This window comes from Pristiophorus japonicus, chromosome 1 (assembly GCF_044704955.1).
Source record: "Pristiophorus japonicus isolate sPriJap1 chromosome 1, sPriJap1.hap1, whole genome shotgun sequence".
Lineage (NCBI taxonomy): Eukaryota > Metazoa > Chordata > Chondrichthyes > Pristiophoridae > Pristiophorus > Pristiophorus japonicus.
In genome coordinates this window covers 522,664,575-522,683,141 of record NC_091977.1, presented here as the reverse complement: position 1 = coordinate 522,683,141, position 18,567 = coordinate 522,664,575, and the positions used below count along the sequence as shown (strand labels likewise).

At 43.2% G+C, this 18,567-nt stretch overlaps 1 protein-coding gene across 2 annotated transcripts in view; it reads left to right on the top strand.

The window, feature by feature from the left end:
- The window catches only part of cep76 (centrosomal protein 76), a 78,934-nt gene extending 62,329 nt beyond the window's left edge, over positions 1-16,605 (top strand). For both annotated transcript variants that reach the window (XM_070877019.1, XM_070877018.1), the window contains 4 exons: positions 450-616; positions 7,053-7,386; positions 12,646-12,863; positions 16,221-16,605. In XM_070877019.1, coding sequence (XP_070733120.1) covers positions 450-616; positions 7,053-7,386; positions 12,646-12,863; positions 16,221-16,359 — 858 coding nt within the window. In that variant the 3' untranslated portion in view covers positions 16,360-16,605. The remainder of the gene's footprint in view (positions 1-449; positions 617-7,052; positions 7,387-12,645; positions 12,864-16,220) is intronic.
- Positions 16,606-18,567: the final 1,962 nt, after the last annotated feature.

Here is an 18,567-nt window from a genome sequence, read left to right as displayed (position 1 = left end):
ACATTGCTGTTTGTGAGCGCTTGCTATGCGTATATTGGCTTCCGCCTTTACTGCATTACAACAATGACTACACTTCAAAAAGTACTTCATTGGCTGTAAAGCGCTTTGGGACGACGGGTGATTGTGAAAGGTGCTATGTAAATGCAAGTCTTTCTGGTTAAATATTTTGCTAATTCACCAGTGACTTGTTCAGGCTTTTTGTAAATTATAAAGAAAGAAAGCTCATCATGTTCCCAGGCTGTCTGGAGGCACTTCACATCCAATTAATTACTTGGCAAGTGGTCTTTGTTGTTATGCAGGCAAATTCTGTGTTCTGATATTTCAATAGTTTACAGGAGCTGGGGGGAGGGGGGGGGTGGGGTGGGCAGAATATGTATATAATTGTTGCAATGGGGTGAAATATCTTTCTATTGTATCTTTGAATGTAACTAACTGTTGGTAACCTGCAGGGAGACTGTGAGGATCATGCAAACTTACTGTGCAGTTTGCTGCTGGGCTTTGGACTGGATGCCTACGTGTGCGTTGGAATGAAAGCAAAAAGGGTGCCCCACACTTGGGTGATGACTTACGGAACTGATGGAGCTGTCGTTTTCTGGGAGAGCTTAACCGGACACAGGTGAGTGCTCGTGGTTTGGGAAGCATCCATAAACAAATCAAATCTCTTAAACCACAGCAGATCTATAATTCAACCATTTGGCATTACCAGTGTATTTTTCTACCCCACGTTTCTGTATGCGGGACCTCATTATTCTATGACTGAGAGGGTGAATGTGGACAGGTGGCATACTGTCGGGTCTCTCTTCCAGTTCCACTGGAGGATTTGCAGCCTTCAGATCTATGCTCTGTTGAAGTGGACTGCCTACATCTGTTGGTTTTGATAAGAAAATTGCTAGCTCGGAGCGAGGTAATGATTTTTGTAGACCAGCGCATTGGTAGAGTTTGGTCTAGACACAGGGAAATTCCTGGGTCTTGCCTCAGTTCAGGCTCTTGAACATCGCCAATGTATTGAGTATTAATATAATTCATCAGCAAGCTAGCAAGACATTGGGGGGCCGAATTGGCCCGCCGCTTGAAATGGGACGCACCCTCTGTTTTTTAATGTTTCGGCGGATGTTGTGTCGGCTGAGGGGCGGAAGTGCCCTTGCCGCCCTGACCAGTCATTAGCGCCACGGGCGGAGCGGTTCCCTACACCACACCGACCCTGAGGAAGGGCAATTTAAAAAAATTGCCGGACCCTCCACAGAGACTCGCCGGCCATTCCGCACTTCCCCGTGGCTGCCGCTTTCATACAGCCAGAGGCCTTATTGGAAGAGACAGTTTTGGCCCCTGGGTGTCCAGAAAGCACCTGAATCATAAGTTAATGGAGGTTCATCCCTTTCATTTTCCATACAATGAATGGCCACTATCAGTTGGACCATCCGGTGACTCAAAACTGGAAGAAATGCTAATGTAATCAATTTGTGTATTTTATAGCGTGATCTACTAGAGTAGGATTTATCCAAGTACTTGAGCATTCTCGATGTCTTGTGGAAAATTGTAGTTGAAACATTCCCCCTGCCATTAATTAAAAACATGGAAGGTGTCAGCTGTGGCTCAGTGTGTTGCACTCTCGCCCCTGAGTCAGAAGGTTGTGGGTTCCAGAGACTTGAGATCTGACAAAAATTTGGGCTGAGACTTCCTCAGTACTGCACTATCGGTGGTGCTGTCTTTTGGATGAGACATTAAACCGAGGCCCCATCTGCTCTCTCAAGTGAACGTAAAAGATCCCATGGCTCTATTTCGAAGAAGAGCAGGGGAGTTATCCCCAGTGTCCTGGTCAATCAACATCACTAAAACACATTTTCTAGTCATTATCACATTGCTGTTTGTGGGAGTTTGCTGTGCCCAAATTGGCTGCCGCGTTTCCTACATTACAACCGTGACTACACTTCAGAAAAGTATTTAATTGGCTGTAAAGCGTTTTGGGGTGAATGGCGCTATATAAATGCAAGTCTTTCTATTTATAGGAATGTGTAGGACCGGAATGGACTATTGTGGGCTCAAAGTTCAGAAAATAGCGTTCTTTATTCTGTTACATCTCAGTTACTTCTATTGCCAAAGAACTAACTAGTTGCCTCTCTAATTGGCTAGTGTCCTCTGTTTCTACTGTTTCTCCAGGCAATTTGTTCCACACGCTCACCAGTCTGTGTGAACTAGTTAAATCTAAACTGTCTAGTTTGCCACTTCTCTTCTGAACTGGAGACTGTGGCCTTTATCTTGTTTGCAGGATTTATGGTTGTTTCAAATTTTATTAGATTGTCAGTTTATCTATACTCTGGGATCTGAAACTTCGATTAATGTCTTATCAGCTGTTTTTTCTCGTTTCTTTAGTGTTTCCTCATAGCCAAGGCAAGTAATCCCTGGAATCTGTTTAGTTGCCTACCTCTGTGCACTTTCCAAAGACAAGAGAGGATGCAAAGAACATGAGAAATAAGAGCAGGAGTGGGCCATTCAGCCCCTCGAGCTCTGCCATTCAATAATATCATGGCTGATCATCGACCTCAACTCCACTTTCCCGCCCGATCTCCGTATCCCTTGATTCCCCTAGACTCCAAAAATCTATCTATCTCAGCCTTGAATATATTCAGAGAGTTGGCATCCACAGCCCTCTGGGGCAGAGAATTCCAAAAATTCACAACCTTCGAGTGAAGAAATTCCTCCTCATCTGTGTCTTAAATGGCCTACCCCTTAGACTGTGCCCCCCTAGTTTTAGACACTCCAACCAGGGGAAACAACCTTTCAGCATCTACCCTGTCAATCCCCTTCAGAATCTTGTATGTTTCAATGAGATCACCTCTCATTCTTCTAAACTCCACAGAGTATAGGCCCATTCTACACATCTCTCATCATAAGACAGCCTTCTCATCCCAGGAATCAATCTAGTGAACCTTTGTTGCACCGCCTCCAAGGCAAGTATATCTTTCCTTAAATAAGGAGACCAAAACTTTGCACAGTACTCCAGGTCTCACCAAGGCCCTGTACAATTGTAGCAAGACTTCCTTATTCTTGTACTCCAACCCCCTTGCAATAAAGGACAACATGCCATTTGCCTTCCTTATTGTTTGCTGTACCGGTGTGCTAGCTTTCTGTGTTTCTTGCACAAGGACACCCAAATCTCCCTGAACACCAACATTTAAAAGTTTCTCACCATTTAAAAAATATTCTGTTTTTCTATTCTTCCTACCAAAGTGAATAACCTCACATTTTCCTACATTATACTCCATCTGCCACACTACTGCCCATTCACCTAGTCTATCAATATCCCTTTGCAGACACTTTGTGTTCGCCTCGCAGCTTACTGTCCCACCTAGCTTTGTATCGCCAGCAAACTTGGATACACTATACTCAGTCCCTTCATCTAGGTCATTAATATAGATTGTAAACAGCTGAGGCCCCAGCACTGATCCTTGTGGCACCCCACTAGTTACAGCCTGCCAACCTGAAAAAGACCCGTTTATTTTTACACTTAGTGTTTTCTGTCCGTTTACCAATTCTCCATCCATACTAATAAATTACCTCCAATCCCATGATCCCTTATCTTGCATTGCAACCGTTCATGTGGCACCTTATCAAATGCTTTTTGGAAATCCAAATATACAACATCCACTGGTTCCCCTTTATCTACCCTGCTAGTTACATCCTCAAAAATCTCTAATAAATTTGACTAACACGATTTCCCTTTCATAAAACTATGTTGACTCTGTCTAATCATGTTATGATTTTCTAAGTGCCTTGATACCACTTCCTTAACAATGAATTCCAGCATTTTCCTGACGACTGATGTCGGGCTAACTGGCCTGTAGTTCCCTGTTTTCTTTCTACCTCCTTTCTTGAATAGCGGAGTTAACATTGCTACCTTCCAATCCGCTGGGACCGTTCTAGACTCTAGGGAATTTTTAAAGATTAAAACCAATGCGTCTACTATCTCTGCAGCCACCTCTGTTAGAACCATTGGATGTAGGCTGTCAGGTCCAGTAGACTTGTTGGCTTTTAGTCCCATTAGTTTCTCTATTAATTACATTACATTCCTCACCTTCATTAGACCCTTGGTTCCCCATCATTTTAGGTATACTTTTTGCGTCTTCTATTCTGAAGGCAGATACAAAGTATTTATTTAACATTTCTCCCATTTCCTTATTTCGCATAATAATTTCTCTTGCCTCAGCCTCTAAGGGACCAACGTTTACTTTTGCTACTCTCTTCCTTTTTACATACTTCGAAGCTCTTTCCATCTGTTTTTATATTTCTTGCTCGTTTTCTCTCAGTCTATTTTTTCCTTTTGATCAATTTTTTGGTCATCCTTTGCTGGTTTCTGAAACTCTCCCAATCCTCAGGCTTACTACTATTCTTCGCAACATTATAAGTTTCTTTCAATCTAATGCTATCCTTAACTTCTTTAGTTAGCCACGGATGGATCCCTTTTCCTGTGGAGTTTTTGGCAGGGTCAAGGAGAGAAGGCAGCTAAACTAATATCAGGGATTGCGCAGTTGTCATATGGTGAAGAGGTTTGTCCAGGTCAGGCCAAATGAGTGCACTATACTCATTATTACCCCTGGGTCTGTATTCTATCCCTCTGATTATACATCTGAAAATCTTGTTTACTTTCTTTACTTCTAAGGATAAGGGGTAAGCCATTTAGGACTGAGATGAGGAGAAACTTCTTCACTCAGAGAATTGTTAATCTGTGGAATTCCCTGCCGCAAAGAGTTGTTGATGCCAGTTCATTGGATATATTCAAGAGGTGTTCTAACAATTTAATCCTTTATGCTTCTCCTGTGTGTCATGTAGTCTGCTGCTATTCATCTTATGCTCTTTCTGCTTATTCCCCTTCCCCAGTCTCATCACCTTGCATTAAATAACTCCTGCCACTCGTCAGCCTAATTCTCTCAACGAGAGAAGGTGGTGGCAGGCCTTCTTGAACCGCTTCCATATTCTTTGTTGTGGTTTTTGATGCAACTGAGGGGATAACTAGGGCACTTCAGAGTCAACCACATTGGGACTGGAATTGCATACAGGGCCATACTGGGTAAGGACGACAGGTTTCATTCCCTAAAGGACACCAGCCAACCAGTTGGATTTTTACGACCATCGACAGCTTCACTGTCATCGTCACTGATGCCAGCTATTTTTCTTAAACTGAATTTAAATTCTCAAACTGCTGTCATGGGATAGGTGTAGATAATAGACCAGGCACTGACCCCTTGAGGAACCCAGCTAATCCTTTGCTCACCCTGATACCATTTCTGATCTGCTCCAGAAGCTTTCTCCCCCCATCCTCCATCCCCTGCAATTCTGTTTTTTCTGACTTTTCTCAATGTGTTAAAATCTAAATATATCGGCCTAGTAAATCATCTGAGGCCCAATAAATCATCTGAGGCCCAATGCTGGTGGTTATTCTGGGATTATGCCTGACACTGACCCTGCCAAAGTTCATGGGGCCTTGATGAGGACTCTGAGCAGGCCGTTGGCATTTTGGCATCTGCAGCGCCACTCCCCACCAAAAACCTTGGAAACACCAGCAATAGATCGCCTGTCCTGGCGGTTCCCATGTCTCGTTTTCTTCACCCCCGCTGCATCAAAGAATAACCTGGATGCCCCAGACGGCCTCCTTAAAGCAGGCGTCCTCCAGCACAGTCGTGGATTTTAGGGACCATAACGTCTACACAGTTACCATCATCCATGACGTCAGTTATCTTGAAATTCAATAATCAATCAGACGTGACTTTGCTCCCAGAAAGCCATGCTGACTTTTAAGGACATAAGAAATAGGAGCAGGAATAGGCCATTCGGCCCATCGAACCTGCTCTGCCATTCAATAAGATCATGGCTGATCCGATCATGGACTCAGCTCCACTTCCCTGCCCACTCCCCATAACCCTTTACTCCTTTTATCGCTCAAAAATCTGTTTATCTACACCTTAAATATATTCAATAACCCAGCCTCCACAGCTCTCTGGCACAGAGAATTCCATAGATTTACAACCGTCTGAGAGAAGAAATTCCTCCTCCTCTCAGTGTTAAATGGGCGGCCCCTTATTCTGAGGCTAGTTTTAGTTTCCCCTATGAGTGGAAATATCCTCTCTGCATCCACCTTGTCGAGCCCCCTCATTATCTTATATGTTTCGATAAGATCACCTCTCATTGTTCTGAACTCCAATGTGTATAGGCCCAACCTATCTTCACAAGTCAAACCCCTCATGTCCGGAATCAACTTAGTGAGCCTTCTCTGAACAGCCTCCAATGCAGGTATATCCTTCCTTAAATACAGAGACCAAAACTACGCAGTACTCTAGGTGTGGCCTTACCAATACCCTGTACAGTTGTAGCAGGACTTCTCTGCTTTTATACTCTGGGTAAAGGCCAACATTCCTTTTGCCTTCCTGATTACTTGCTTTATCTGCATACTAACTTTTTGTGTTTCATGCACAAGAACCCCCAGGTCTCTCTGTACTGCATTTTTCTCCATTTAAATTGTAATTTGCTTTTCTATTTTTACTGCCAAAGTGGATAACCTTTTCTTTTAGGACAATATTAAGGTACTTAATTATTCCCTTCTTCAGCATGCTCTATAATGTCTGCATACAAACATACAAAAATGACATGCAGGAAAAGACCATCTGGGCCATCAAGCCTATCCCACACAATTTTACTAATAAGTAGATGTTTGACTTACTGGTCTGTAGTTCCCAGGGCGATCTTCATGTCCCTCTTTATAAATTTTGGCCTGCTCCAATCCTTGGGCACCATTCCTGTTTGGACCTAATCCCATGGGATCAGATTCCTTTTGAGAAACTGAAACTGTGCTAACCAGATTTATTAGCCGTAATACTGGTAATCACATGATTCCATCATTGCCTTTGGAAGTCATGAAGTATCTGAAAAAGACAGTATTGAGGATGCGTGTTCCAAAGGGATATGACAAATAGCATTTTCTGTATATATCACATGCAAAATATTGGCACTCAGTGAAATCGCTGTGTGTTTAAAGTTGACTGTTTCTGTTTTTGATCTAGATACGTTCACAAGCCCGTTAATGCTGACGACCCACCATTGGTGGAACAGCCAAAGCGAGCATATCCTTATTGTTCGATAGGCTGCCTCTTCAATCACCAGAGCTTTCATGCTAATTGCCAGCCCTCTGACACCGTCGAGCTGTGTCGGTTTGACCTAAGCGACGAGTCAAAGTGGAAGCCCATGAGCACCGAGGCCATAAAGTCTGTGTGCGCTCCCGGATCATCTACCTCACTGCCACCATTTCCACCTCTGTGCGCTCCAGTGACTGATGCTGCGGCTGCAAGCAATGAGATTGAGCTGGTTTTGAGGAGTCTGATTTCTGAGCACAGAAAGGTAAGGAGACGGACAAATGGGAGACGTATTTAAAGGTCTCCAGTAACATCACAGTACTTCTACTGTATCCAAACGCAAGGTGTGATTCAGTAGGCCATATCACCAAGTGACCATTCTTTATGTAATATAAACACTTTATGTAAGAGGCAGGAAGCTAAATTGAATACCTTTTATTCAAAGTACTTTCCTTTGTTTATTAGAGGAAAGGAATACAAATTTCCCAGACTATAGTTTGGCATCCTGAGATTCGGAGCAGCCCTGAAACTGGTCATAGCTTCACTTTGCAAGGGAACCACTCTGGGAAGTTCCCCCTAATTTAGATTACCAGAACAGCCTATCAGGATGGGCAACCTAGAGGGGGGTCTTCATAAAACAACAACAACTTGTATTTATATAGCGCCTTTAATGTAGTGAAACGTCCCAAGGCGCTTCACAGGAGTATTATGAGATGAAAATATTTGACACCGAGCCACATAAGGAGAAATTAGCACAGGTGACCAAAAGCTTGGTCAAAGAGGTAGGTTTTAAGGAGTTATCTTCAAGGGGGAAAGCGAGGCGGAGGGGTTTGGGTCGGGAATTCCAGAGCTTGAGGCCGAGGCAACTGTTGAGTAATCATAATCAGGGATGCTGGTTTATAATGGGGAACAAAGAAATGGCAGACCAGTTGAACAAATACTTTGGTTCTGTCTTCACGAAGGAAGACACACATAACCTTACGAAAATACTAGAGGACCGAGGGTCTAGTGAGAAGGCGAACCTGAAGGAAATCCTTATTAGGCAGGAAATTGTGTTGGGGAAATTGATGGGATTGAAGGCCGAATAATCCCCGAGGCCTGATAGTCTGCACCCCAGAGTACTTAAGAAAGTGGCCCGAGAAATAGTGGATGCGTTGGTGATCATTTTCCAACAGTATATCGACTCGGGATCAATTTCTATGGACTGGAGGGTAGCTAGTGTAGCACCACTTTTTAAAAAAAGGAGGGAGAGAGAAAACAGGTAATTATAGACCGGTTAACCTGACATCAGAAAATGTTGGAATCAATTATTAAAGATGAAATAGCAGCGCATTTGGAAAGCAGTGACAGGATCGGTCCAAGTCAGCATGGATTTATGAAAGGGAAATCCTGCTTGACAAATCTTCTGGAATTTGGACAAGGGAGAACCAGTGGACATGGTGAATTTGGACTTTCAAAAGGCTTCTGACAAGGTCATACACAAGAGATCGGCGTGCAAAATTAAAGTACACGGTATTGGGGGTAATGTAATGAAGTGGATAGAGAACTGGTTGGCAGACAGGAAGCAGAGAGTCAGGATAAACGGGTTCTTTTCAGAATGGCAGGCAGTGACTAGTGGGGTGCCGCAGGGCTCTGTGCTGGGACCCCAGCTATTTACAATATACATTAATGATTTAGATGAAGGAATTGAGTGTAATATCTCCCAAGTTTGCAGATGTGAGCTGGGTGGCGTTGTGAGCTGTGAGGAGGACACTAAGAGGCTGCAGGATGACTTGGACAGGTTGGGTGAGTGGGCAAATGCATGGCAGATGTGGATAAATGTGAGGTTATCCACTTTGATGGCAAATACACGAAGGCAGAATATTATCTGAATGGCGGCAGATTAGGAAAAGGGGATGTACAACGAGACCTGGGTGTCACTGTACATCAGTCATTGAAAGTTGGCATGCAGGTACAGCAGGTGGTGAAGAAGGCAAATGGTATGTTGCCCTTCATAGCTAGGGAATTTGACTTTAGAAGCAGGGAGGTCTTACGAGGCAGTTGCACAGGGCCTTAGTGAGGCCTCACTTGGAGTATTGTGTTCAGTTTTGGTCTCCTAATCTGAGGAAGGACATTCTTGCTATTGAGGGAGTGCAGCGAAGGTTCACTAGACTGATTCCCAGGATGGCAGGACTGACATGAGGAAAGACTATCGACTGGGCCTATATTCACTGGAGTTTAGAAGGATGAAAGGGGATCTCATAGAAACATAAAATTCTGACGGGACTGGACAGGTTAGATGCAGGAAGAATGTTCCCAATGTTGGGGAAGTCCAGAACCAGGGGACATAGTCTAAGGATAAGGGGTAAGCCACTTAGGAATGAGATGAGGAGAAACTTCTTCACTCAGAGTTGTTAACCTGTGGAATTCCCTACCGCAGAGAGTTGTTGATGTCAGTTCATTGGATATATTCAAGAGAGAGTTAGATATGGCCCTTATGGCTAAAGGGATCAAGGGGTATGGAGAGAAAGAAGGAAAGGAGTACTGAAGGAATGATCAGCCATGATCTTATTGAATGGTGGTGCAGGCTCGAAGGGCCGAATGGCCTATTCCTGCACCTATTTTCTATGTTTCTATGCTCGAGGTCAGAATTAGAGGAGTGCAGACATCTCGGAGGGGGCCGGTGGCGGGGGTGTTGTGGGGCTGGAGAAGATTTCAGAGAAAGGAGGACAAAGAGATAAGAAAACAAAGGAGAGGGAAAACTGATCTATCACATCTGTCCCAAACTACTTTTGCACACCATGGCCCCATCCACTCCTTCCCCATCACCCCAGACAAACTGACCACACAATCTCCTGAGAGGGGCAAAAAGACAAAAAAAAATTCTCGAGTCAGGAACCCATCCAGCCCCCTTTTGAATGTTTACAGCGAATCGACGCACAAACAGCAACTTGTTCCATAGGTTAGTAACTCCAGGGTTCTGTACTGAGCCGCAGCGTTTCACCATATGTATCAATGACTTGGCTGCCAGAATAGAGAGTTGGATATTCAAGTTTCCAGATGATAAAATTTGGAAGCACAGTAAGTCGTGGAGATGGGAGCAGGAAGTTACAAAGGAACATTGAAAGATTAAGTGAGTGGGAGCAACTGTGACACATGGAGCTCAATGTGGAAATGTGTGAGGCCGTGCACTTGGATTAAAAAAAGAACACATTGTAATATTTTCTTCATGGCGGTATACTAGGAACTGTGGAGCAGCAATGAGATTTGGGCATTTATGAGCAAAGGATACAAAAAGTAATCAAAAAGGCTAATGGAACATTGGCCTTTATCTCAAGGGGGCTGGAATTCATTGGGGTGAATGTTGTACAGAGCATTGGTCAGACCCTATTTAGAGTACTGTGTTCAGTTTAGGGCACCACACCTCAGGAACTTGGAAGGTTCGCCGGAATGATTCAAGGTAAAAGGTTAAATTATGAGGACAAGTTGCATAAACTTGGTTTGTATTCCCTTGAGTTTAGAAGGTTGAGGGCTGATCTAATCGAGGGCTGATCTAATCGAGGTGTTAAAAGTGATAAAGGGATTCGATAGGATGGATACAGAGAGGATCTAATTCCTCTGGTGAGGGAATCCAGAACAAGGGAGTACAATCTTTTAAAATTGGAGCCAGGCCATTCAGGGGTGGAATCAGGTTGTACTTTTTCACAAAGGATAGTGGATATCAGGCATTCTCTTTCCCCCCACAAGGCTGTGAATGTTTTTGTCAATTGACATTTTCAAGACTGAGATTGACAATTTTTTATTGGATAAGGTATGAAGGGAAATGGATTGAAGGTTGGTAAAAGTTGAGCTACAGATCAACCACAAATTGAAAAACGGGATGGGCTCGAGGGGCTGAATGGTTCCGATGTACCTAGGACTCTTTTTATGGGGGTGGGTGGGGGGGGGGGGGAAATCTCCTAAAATCTCACCTAGTTCTACACTTATCTAATTTTGATGCTCGTATCCCCTGATCCTTCCTAACCTATCTAACACAAATAGCCTATCTACATGGACCAAATCTAATACTTTTATTATTTTATAGGCCTCAATCAAAAATCTAGAAATGTATGCTTTTCTAGAGTAAAAAGCTCAGTTCTCTCAGCCTAAGTGCCTTTAAATTAGACATCAAACTAGTGAGCTTCCGCTGGTTCTTTTCCAGGGCCTCTATATCACTCATCATGTGAGGGAACCAAACCTTGACATAATATTCTAAATGAGGCCTAACCAAGGTCATGTATAGGTACAGTATAGTATATTTTTTTGTTTCATATTTAATCATTAATCAATGCATCCTAGCACTATAAAGGTCCACGATCAATTCCAGGAGGTTAGAAATTGGTGTACCATAACAGCTAGATTGTTCTGCCACATAAAATCCTTAAGCCCACATGGTGTACGCATGTTTGGCATTGTCCCTACCCATGTGCATAACACTACATTTATCTAAATTAACTGATATCTGTCAGAAGCAGCCCCATCCATTGCACCTAGATTGCCAATAACCTAGCTTTCTCAGTTACGGTCCTGCATAAATCTTTTTATCACTTGCGAACTTGTGTGGTCAGTTTCCCCAATGCCGTCATCCAGATCATTGACAACGCCCTGACACTATTGCTGCAGGACTCCACTCCAGGCTCTCCTGTTTTTAATTTCCAATTGTTCTATTGCTTGATTACACCATTTGATTTTCTTTTTTGAAGACATTATACTCAACTTCCTTGAATACCACTCCACTACTCCAGGAAATGTTTGTGCCGTTGTTTCGTGGCGCCTGCTGGCTTTTGTTGGACCAAAAAATTAAGGGTCTCGGAGCTTCAATTCACAGCCTTGACTAACATTCCAATGCACCTGCCCTTTTAGTTTGGTTGGACTTTACCAGGTCTGGGCTACTGAATGGTTTATTGTACAACAGCAGAGTGCTTAATCTGTGGAAAGAAAGACATGCATTTATATAGCACCTTTCATGACCAAAGCACTTTACAGCCAATGAAGTACTTTTTAAATTGTAGTCACTGTTGCAATGTTGCCAATTTGAACACAGCAAGCTCCCACAAACATCAATGTGATGATAACCAGGTAATGTGTTTTTATAGTGATGTTGATTGAGGGATAAATATTGGCCAGGACACCAGGGATAACTCCCCTGCTCTTCAAAATAGTTCCATGCGATCTTTTACGTCCACCTGAGAGCAGGCGGAACTTCTGTTTAACATCTCATCGAAAAACGGCACCTCCGACAGTATACTGCACTGGTTCAGCCTAGAGTGTGTACTCATGTTTTTGGAGTGGGGCTTGAATCCCCACAACCTTCTGACTCGGAGGTGAAAGTGCTGCCCACTGAGCCACGGCAGATATATTCACATCTCACCCCTGTAAATACTACAGAATTATCAGGCTGATGTAGAATGTACCATACTGAGAGCTTGATTAATAATCGAGATGCTGCCACCTGGCACATAGTGTCACCTGTAACCTCTTACAGTACTGCTTTCTACCACAATAGGACCTCGGCCTGAACACTGTGTGGGATGACCACCTGTCTTACCTGCTGTCACCAGCACTTGCCGCTTACGAGATTGAGCGCACAACTGGAGTGTCCACAGGCAATGAAGAGTTCCAGGATGCCATCAAGAGAGCGGTGCCTGATGGACACACCTTCAAAGGCTTCCCCATTCACTTTGTGCATCGAAATTCCAGGAGAGCGTTTGCAACATGTTTAAGGTAACAATGGCCATAGCCATCTCCAAATTGTTTGTGTGTGTGTGTCGGGAGAATAGATTAGTTAAGAGTGTATCTGGTATGTACAGTGTATCTCTTATGTACACAGTGCTAGATTGCAATACATTAAAATTTTGTGCACTCATACACCGGTAAAGTGCAGTAGATGAGAATGCAACATGTCTGATGAAAAGGCTGTGGCATTTAACGGTTTGTAACTGTTCCCTGGCCCTTTTGATAATGGCCAAGCACTTACCCATTGGGATTCTGCATCACACTAGTGGTCCGAAGAGCTGCTGATTTGGACTTGGTTGAATTAAAGCAAACTAGCTTCCTGCCATCCATACTCTTGGGAGGTGGCTTGCTTCCTTCCTTCTCCAACTGCAGCTCTTCAGCCAGGCTTTAGAAGATGGGATAGCAGTGTCCTCCCTGAGGGGAATTCCTTGGTTCCAGATTCCAATTCCCCTGACAGCACAACAAGATGGAGGGCATTTGGTGTGGGGACATTGGATCAGTGGACACATCTGATCTTTCCATGCTAAATTCTACATCAGCATCATAATTCTATGGTATTTACAGGGGTAAGATAATGGTTAAACCATTTTTAAAAATTAAACTGTTTGCTATTGCTTATCTGTTTCATGTCACCTTTTTTAAAATGCCCCCTATTCTAGAGGGGTTATTTGTAGTGGCTGCAATTTTGGAATGTTATTGTGATTAGCTGCTCCTCTGTATTGTCATGGATAACAACCAGATTGTACCAGGCAGTACCTGAATTACAAATACAACATTTTTACCCAATTATTGTTGAAGTTAAACAAAAGCAAAATACTGTGGATGCTGGAAATCTGAAATAAAAACAGAAAATGCTTTAAAATATTGAGTACATTAAGCAGCATCTGTGAAGAGAGAAACGGGGACGTTTTTAACCCTGCTCGCTCAGCAGAAACCTAGTGGGCGGCCAGTTAAAATCGCTCTGGTTCTTACCTGTCCGAAACCCGCCACGATCGCAACATCTGCAATTTTAACCTGCTCTCCTAAGCAGGCAGCAAGAGCACGTGCCCAGAACCAACAGGGTCCTTCTTTACACCTGCATGTTGTGGCCCGATGACAGCAAATGAGACCCAACTCTAATTTTAACTCTGGCCTGAGCAGGGAATTCACCTGGAGTTAAAATTGGGATCAATGTTTCAGGTCTATGACCTTTTATGCCTGCCCTTCTGAATATTTTCCAGCATTTTCTATTATTATTGTTGAAATTTATTTGCTCTTTTAGAAAATTATACTTTGTTCAGAGTTTCTATAGTGTCTTTCTTGGCCCACTGATGCCAGCAGCCCTCCAGTATCTCGCCTGAATGCTGATTCTTGTCTGAACTTAGATAGTGAGTGCCGGTAGGATATTCAACCATAGACCATCACAGTTGGACTTGATCCTGTTGTAACCTGGCATCACACACACACACACACTCTCCAGAATGAGTCACTGGATAGTCATTGGGAGTGTTAATTCTTGTAGATGTTTTTTCCCTTTCTTACCCCACCGCCAGCCTAAGGGTGTTGAGGCAAGTGTCAGCTGTGGCTCAGTGGGTAACACTCTCGCCTCTGGATCAGAAGGTTGTGGGTTCAAGTCCCAATCCAGAGATTTGAGCACAAAAGTCTAGGCTGACACTCCAGTGCAATGCTGAGGGAGCGCTGCACTGTCAGAAGTGCCGTCTTTCGGATGAGACGCTAAATCGAGGCCCCGCAGGTGGAAGTAAAAGATCCCAGGGCACTATTTCGAAGAAGAGCAGGGGACTTATCTCCAGTGTCCTGGCCAACATTTATCCCTCAACCAACAAAGCAATTATAGATTATCTGGTCGTTATCACATTGCTGTTTGTGGGAGCTTGCTGTGCGCAAATTGGCTGCCACGTTTCCTACATTACAACAGTGACTACACTCCAAAAAGTACTTCATTGCCAGTAAAGCGCTTTGGGATGTCCAGTGGTCGTGAAAGGCGATATAAAAATGCAAGTCTTTCTTAATGCCCTAATTGCTTAGCTAACTCAGCAGACTCCAAGGGTCAATGACCGGGCTCTTGTTTGTATAATTTGATGCCATTACCCAATAGATCATCTGGGAGAGCTTTATTTAATTTCATTCTTTTTATCGCCCTCTAGTTTCTGGACTATGTGGCATCTGTGTGACTTCATAGAATCATAGAAACTTACAACACGGAAGGGAGACCATTTCGGCCCATTGTGTCGCCAGCCAACAAAGAGCTATCCTAATCTCACTTTTCAGCTCTTGGTCTGTAACCCTGTGTGTTATGGTACGTCAAGTGCAAAAACAAATGGCCCGTCCGTGGATCGAACCCACAAACTTGCCGTTATCAGCACCCAAGCCTTTGTTTAGGGTGCTCTTGAGCTGATCTCTAGGATTTATCTGATAGCATTCCAATAACCAGAATCTTTGGTTAGTAAAAGGCATCAGACAAGATTGGAGGCAAAGCTGTATCATTTTTAAAATGTGACGTGTCTACGAAGAGAGAGATGTAACCGTAGTGCAACAGTGGCGTGTTCATGGTGTGAGGATGCAGTGTTTAATTCTTTAAAAATAATTCTAAAAATAGTAATTCCCATGACCATTTCCAGAACTTCCAATAATTCAATCTGTTTTAACAAACTGGATTGGAGGCTGTTTCCAGACTGTTGCAGTCTTGTCTAAAGATCAGTACACTGAGGGCCTTTTCACTGTGGTCACTGCCAACTTAACATTTTAAATAGTTTAAATTATAAATTGAATATGAGGAAAGAACATCTCTGGCAAAACACGGTATAAATAAACATTATTAAACAGATGGGCTTGCATTTGAGGAAAGTGGTCTTTCAGATGAGCTGCGCTTTTAAAATTATGATTTTTTTAAAAAGACGTGCATTTATATAGCACCTTTCATGACCTCAGGTCGTCCCAAAGCACTTTACAGCCAATGAAGTTAGTCATTGTTGTGATGTTGGGAAATGCAGAAGCCAATTTACACACATCAAGCTCCCGCAAACAGCACTGAGATTATGACCAGATGATCTGTGTTAGTGATGCTGGTTGAGGGATAAACATTTGCCAGAACTCCCCCGGTCGTCTTCGAAATAGTGCCATGAGATATTTGGCCTCAGTTTAACATCTCAAATGAAAGACGGCACCTCCAACAGTGCAGCACTCCCTCAGTACTGCACTGGAGTGTCAGCCTAGATTTTTGTGCTCATGTCTCTGGAGCGGGACTTGAGCCCATGACCTCCTTACTCGGAGACGAGAGTGTGACCTACTGATCCCCAGCGGACAACTCTGACTTTAATTTTTTTTCCCCCCACTCTTCCATTTTAGGTCTCCATTCTGTGAGGAAATAATTTGCTGTCGAGGGGACCAGGTGCGACTGGCCGTCCGTGTGAGGGTGTATCCCTACCCTGAGTCTGCCTGTGCGGTCTGGATGATGTTTGCATGCAAATACCGTTCAGTTCTGTGATGCATCGGAGCTTTTATATGGTGCTGCTTTCACTTTTTGTGGACCCCCAGTAATGGACTGGTTTCTTGTTGCTGCTCCACAAAGACCTTCGTACAGGATAGTGCCTTAACCGTCCAGACCAATATTCCCAGAACCCAACAGCTTGTACATCTTGCTTGATGTGAGTGTGATTTTGTGTGTATTTATTGAAAATAACCTGTGGAGATTGTTTAAAGAAACATGCTCTTTTTTTACAAAATGTATAAAATATTTTACTATACAATAAAGCTGATTATATTTACAGATCATTGATGTTTTATTCATAGTCTAAAATTAATTCCTTCTTGTGACGGCTTTTGTCTTTTTTGCCCAACAAAATCAATATATAATTAGAAGGTGGCAATATAACACAGCATTTTGGAATCATTGCCCAAAATTCCCCATGACGCATCTCGTCAGTTCTCTCACCTGTGGACCTCGATAGAGGCTCAGTGCTTCCTCCACAGGAAGACTGGGGTACTTGCAGCTTGGTTCAGGCTGCTGTTGTTCACCTTACACTGCTAATCACAAGTGACACTGACCACGGTCTTAAAGCAGATTTGCTTGGGCATTACACACTTTGGAGCTGGTGTAACAGGGTGGGGGGGTTGCGGTACATGCTTCACAGGTAGTCACACTCATTGAACTATTCTGTTCATCTTTCCATAAGCAAATAAGGTAAGATGGTGATTTTGTCTGCGCTGTAATCTTGTTGGCACAAGATTACAGCACAGACAAAACCTCTTTACTGTTGAGGTGACTAGGAGAACACCTGACTTGATTTGAATAATATAGTCCTAGTTTATGCAGTATTTTAATGATGAATTTTGCTTGTAGGTTACCATTCTACAAAATACATGGATTGGCTACCATCTGAGAGGATGGTTTCATGTAGCTGTCCTGCGTTGCAACATTGTTAAGAAACGCTAGAGAATTTCCTCTAATCAGTAGTGAAATCGTGCACCTGTTCTCTTTTAAATCCTGTTTTTCTGATGTCGACACATTACTGTCAGAAGTAATCGTTCCCATGGCCGTTTACTGAATTGCCATTCACTTCTGTCTAGTGAGGTGACATGAGTTCTGAAAGTATGAATAGCTGTTATATAATAAATTGACACAAACCCATGTCTTTTTCATATCGCTAACCTTTTCAGTGGCCCTGCAGAAGTTTAAAGGTGCAAAAAGATATTGGCAGGTTGCAGTCGGGAGCATATGTTGGTGTATATACCGATTTTTAATTTCAGGAAAGAAGCATATGTTCACACTTCAGCCGCTAAAACAGCAGCATATGTTACTTCAGTCAACTTTTTTGATCAGCAAATACTTACCCAGCCCCTCTAGACATGGTGCAACCCAGGTAGCTGATTCTGTCTGTAGCCTAAAGCGGGTGGTCGCTGATGGTGATGCTAGGTGGAGTGTAACCCTTGGTTGGAAGAGTACCACCATCTTTTTACAGGCATACTGTTCCAAAGTGCTTCATGATGGTCTGCATATCATCCTGGGAGTGGGCCACGAGAGCTCAGTCTTCAGCAAATAGGAGTTCAGGAAAAAATTCTTCCAGCACCTTTTTCATGCCTGTGAATAGTTTGGTTATTGGTCACTTTAACACGAGAACGGTAGCATAGTGGTTATGTTATTGGACTGGTAATCCAGAGGCCTGGACTAATGATCCGGAGACGTGAGTTCAAATCCCACCACGGCAACTGGGGAATTTAAATGCGGTTAATTAAATAAATTTGGAGTAAAAAGCTAGTATCAGTAATGGTGACCATGAAACTACCGGATTGTCATAAAAATCCATCTGGTTCACTAATATCCTTCACTCATTCACAGCCTCCCTCGTGAATCAGCCTGTGCAAGTGCTGTTCACTTTACAGTAGTCGGTATTGTAAGGAAAGGGTTAATCAGGCTGTTTTGAAATCTACCAGTAGGTTACTGCTATTTATGATTGGCATTCTAACAGTGCACTCAGACAGAAAGACTTGCCACTATTTCTTTTTGAATGTGTTCCTCAATTTGGAGTAAAAAGCTAGTATCAGTAATGGTGACCATGAAACTACCGGATTGTCATAAAAATCCATCTGGTTCACTAATATCCTTCACTCATTCACAACCTCCCTCGTGAATCAGCCTCAAAAGAGAGAGATGATATTCTTTATCAGACCAGCTCGTTCAGTTCATTTATGTTAG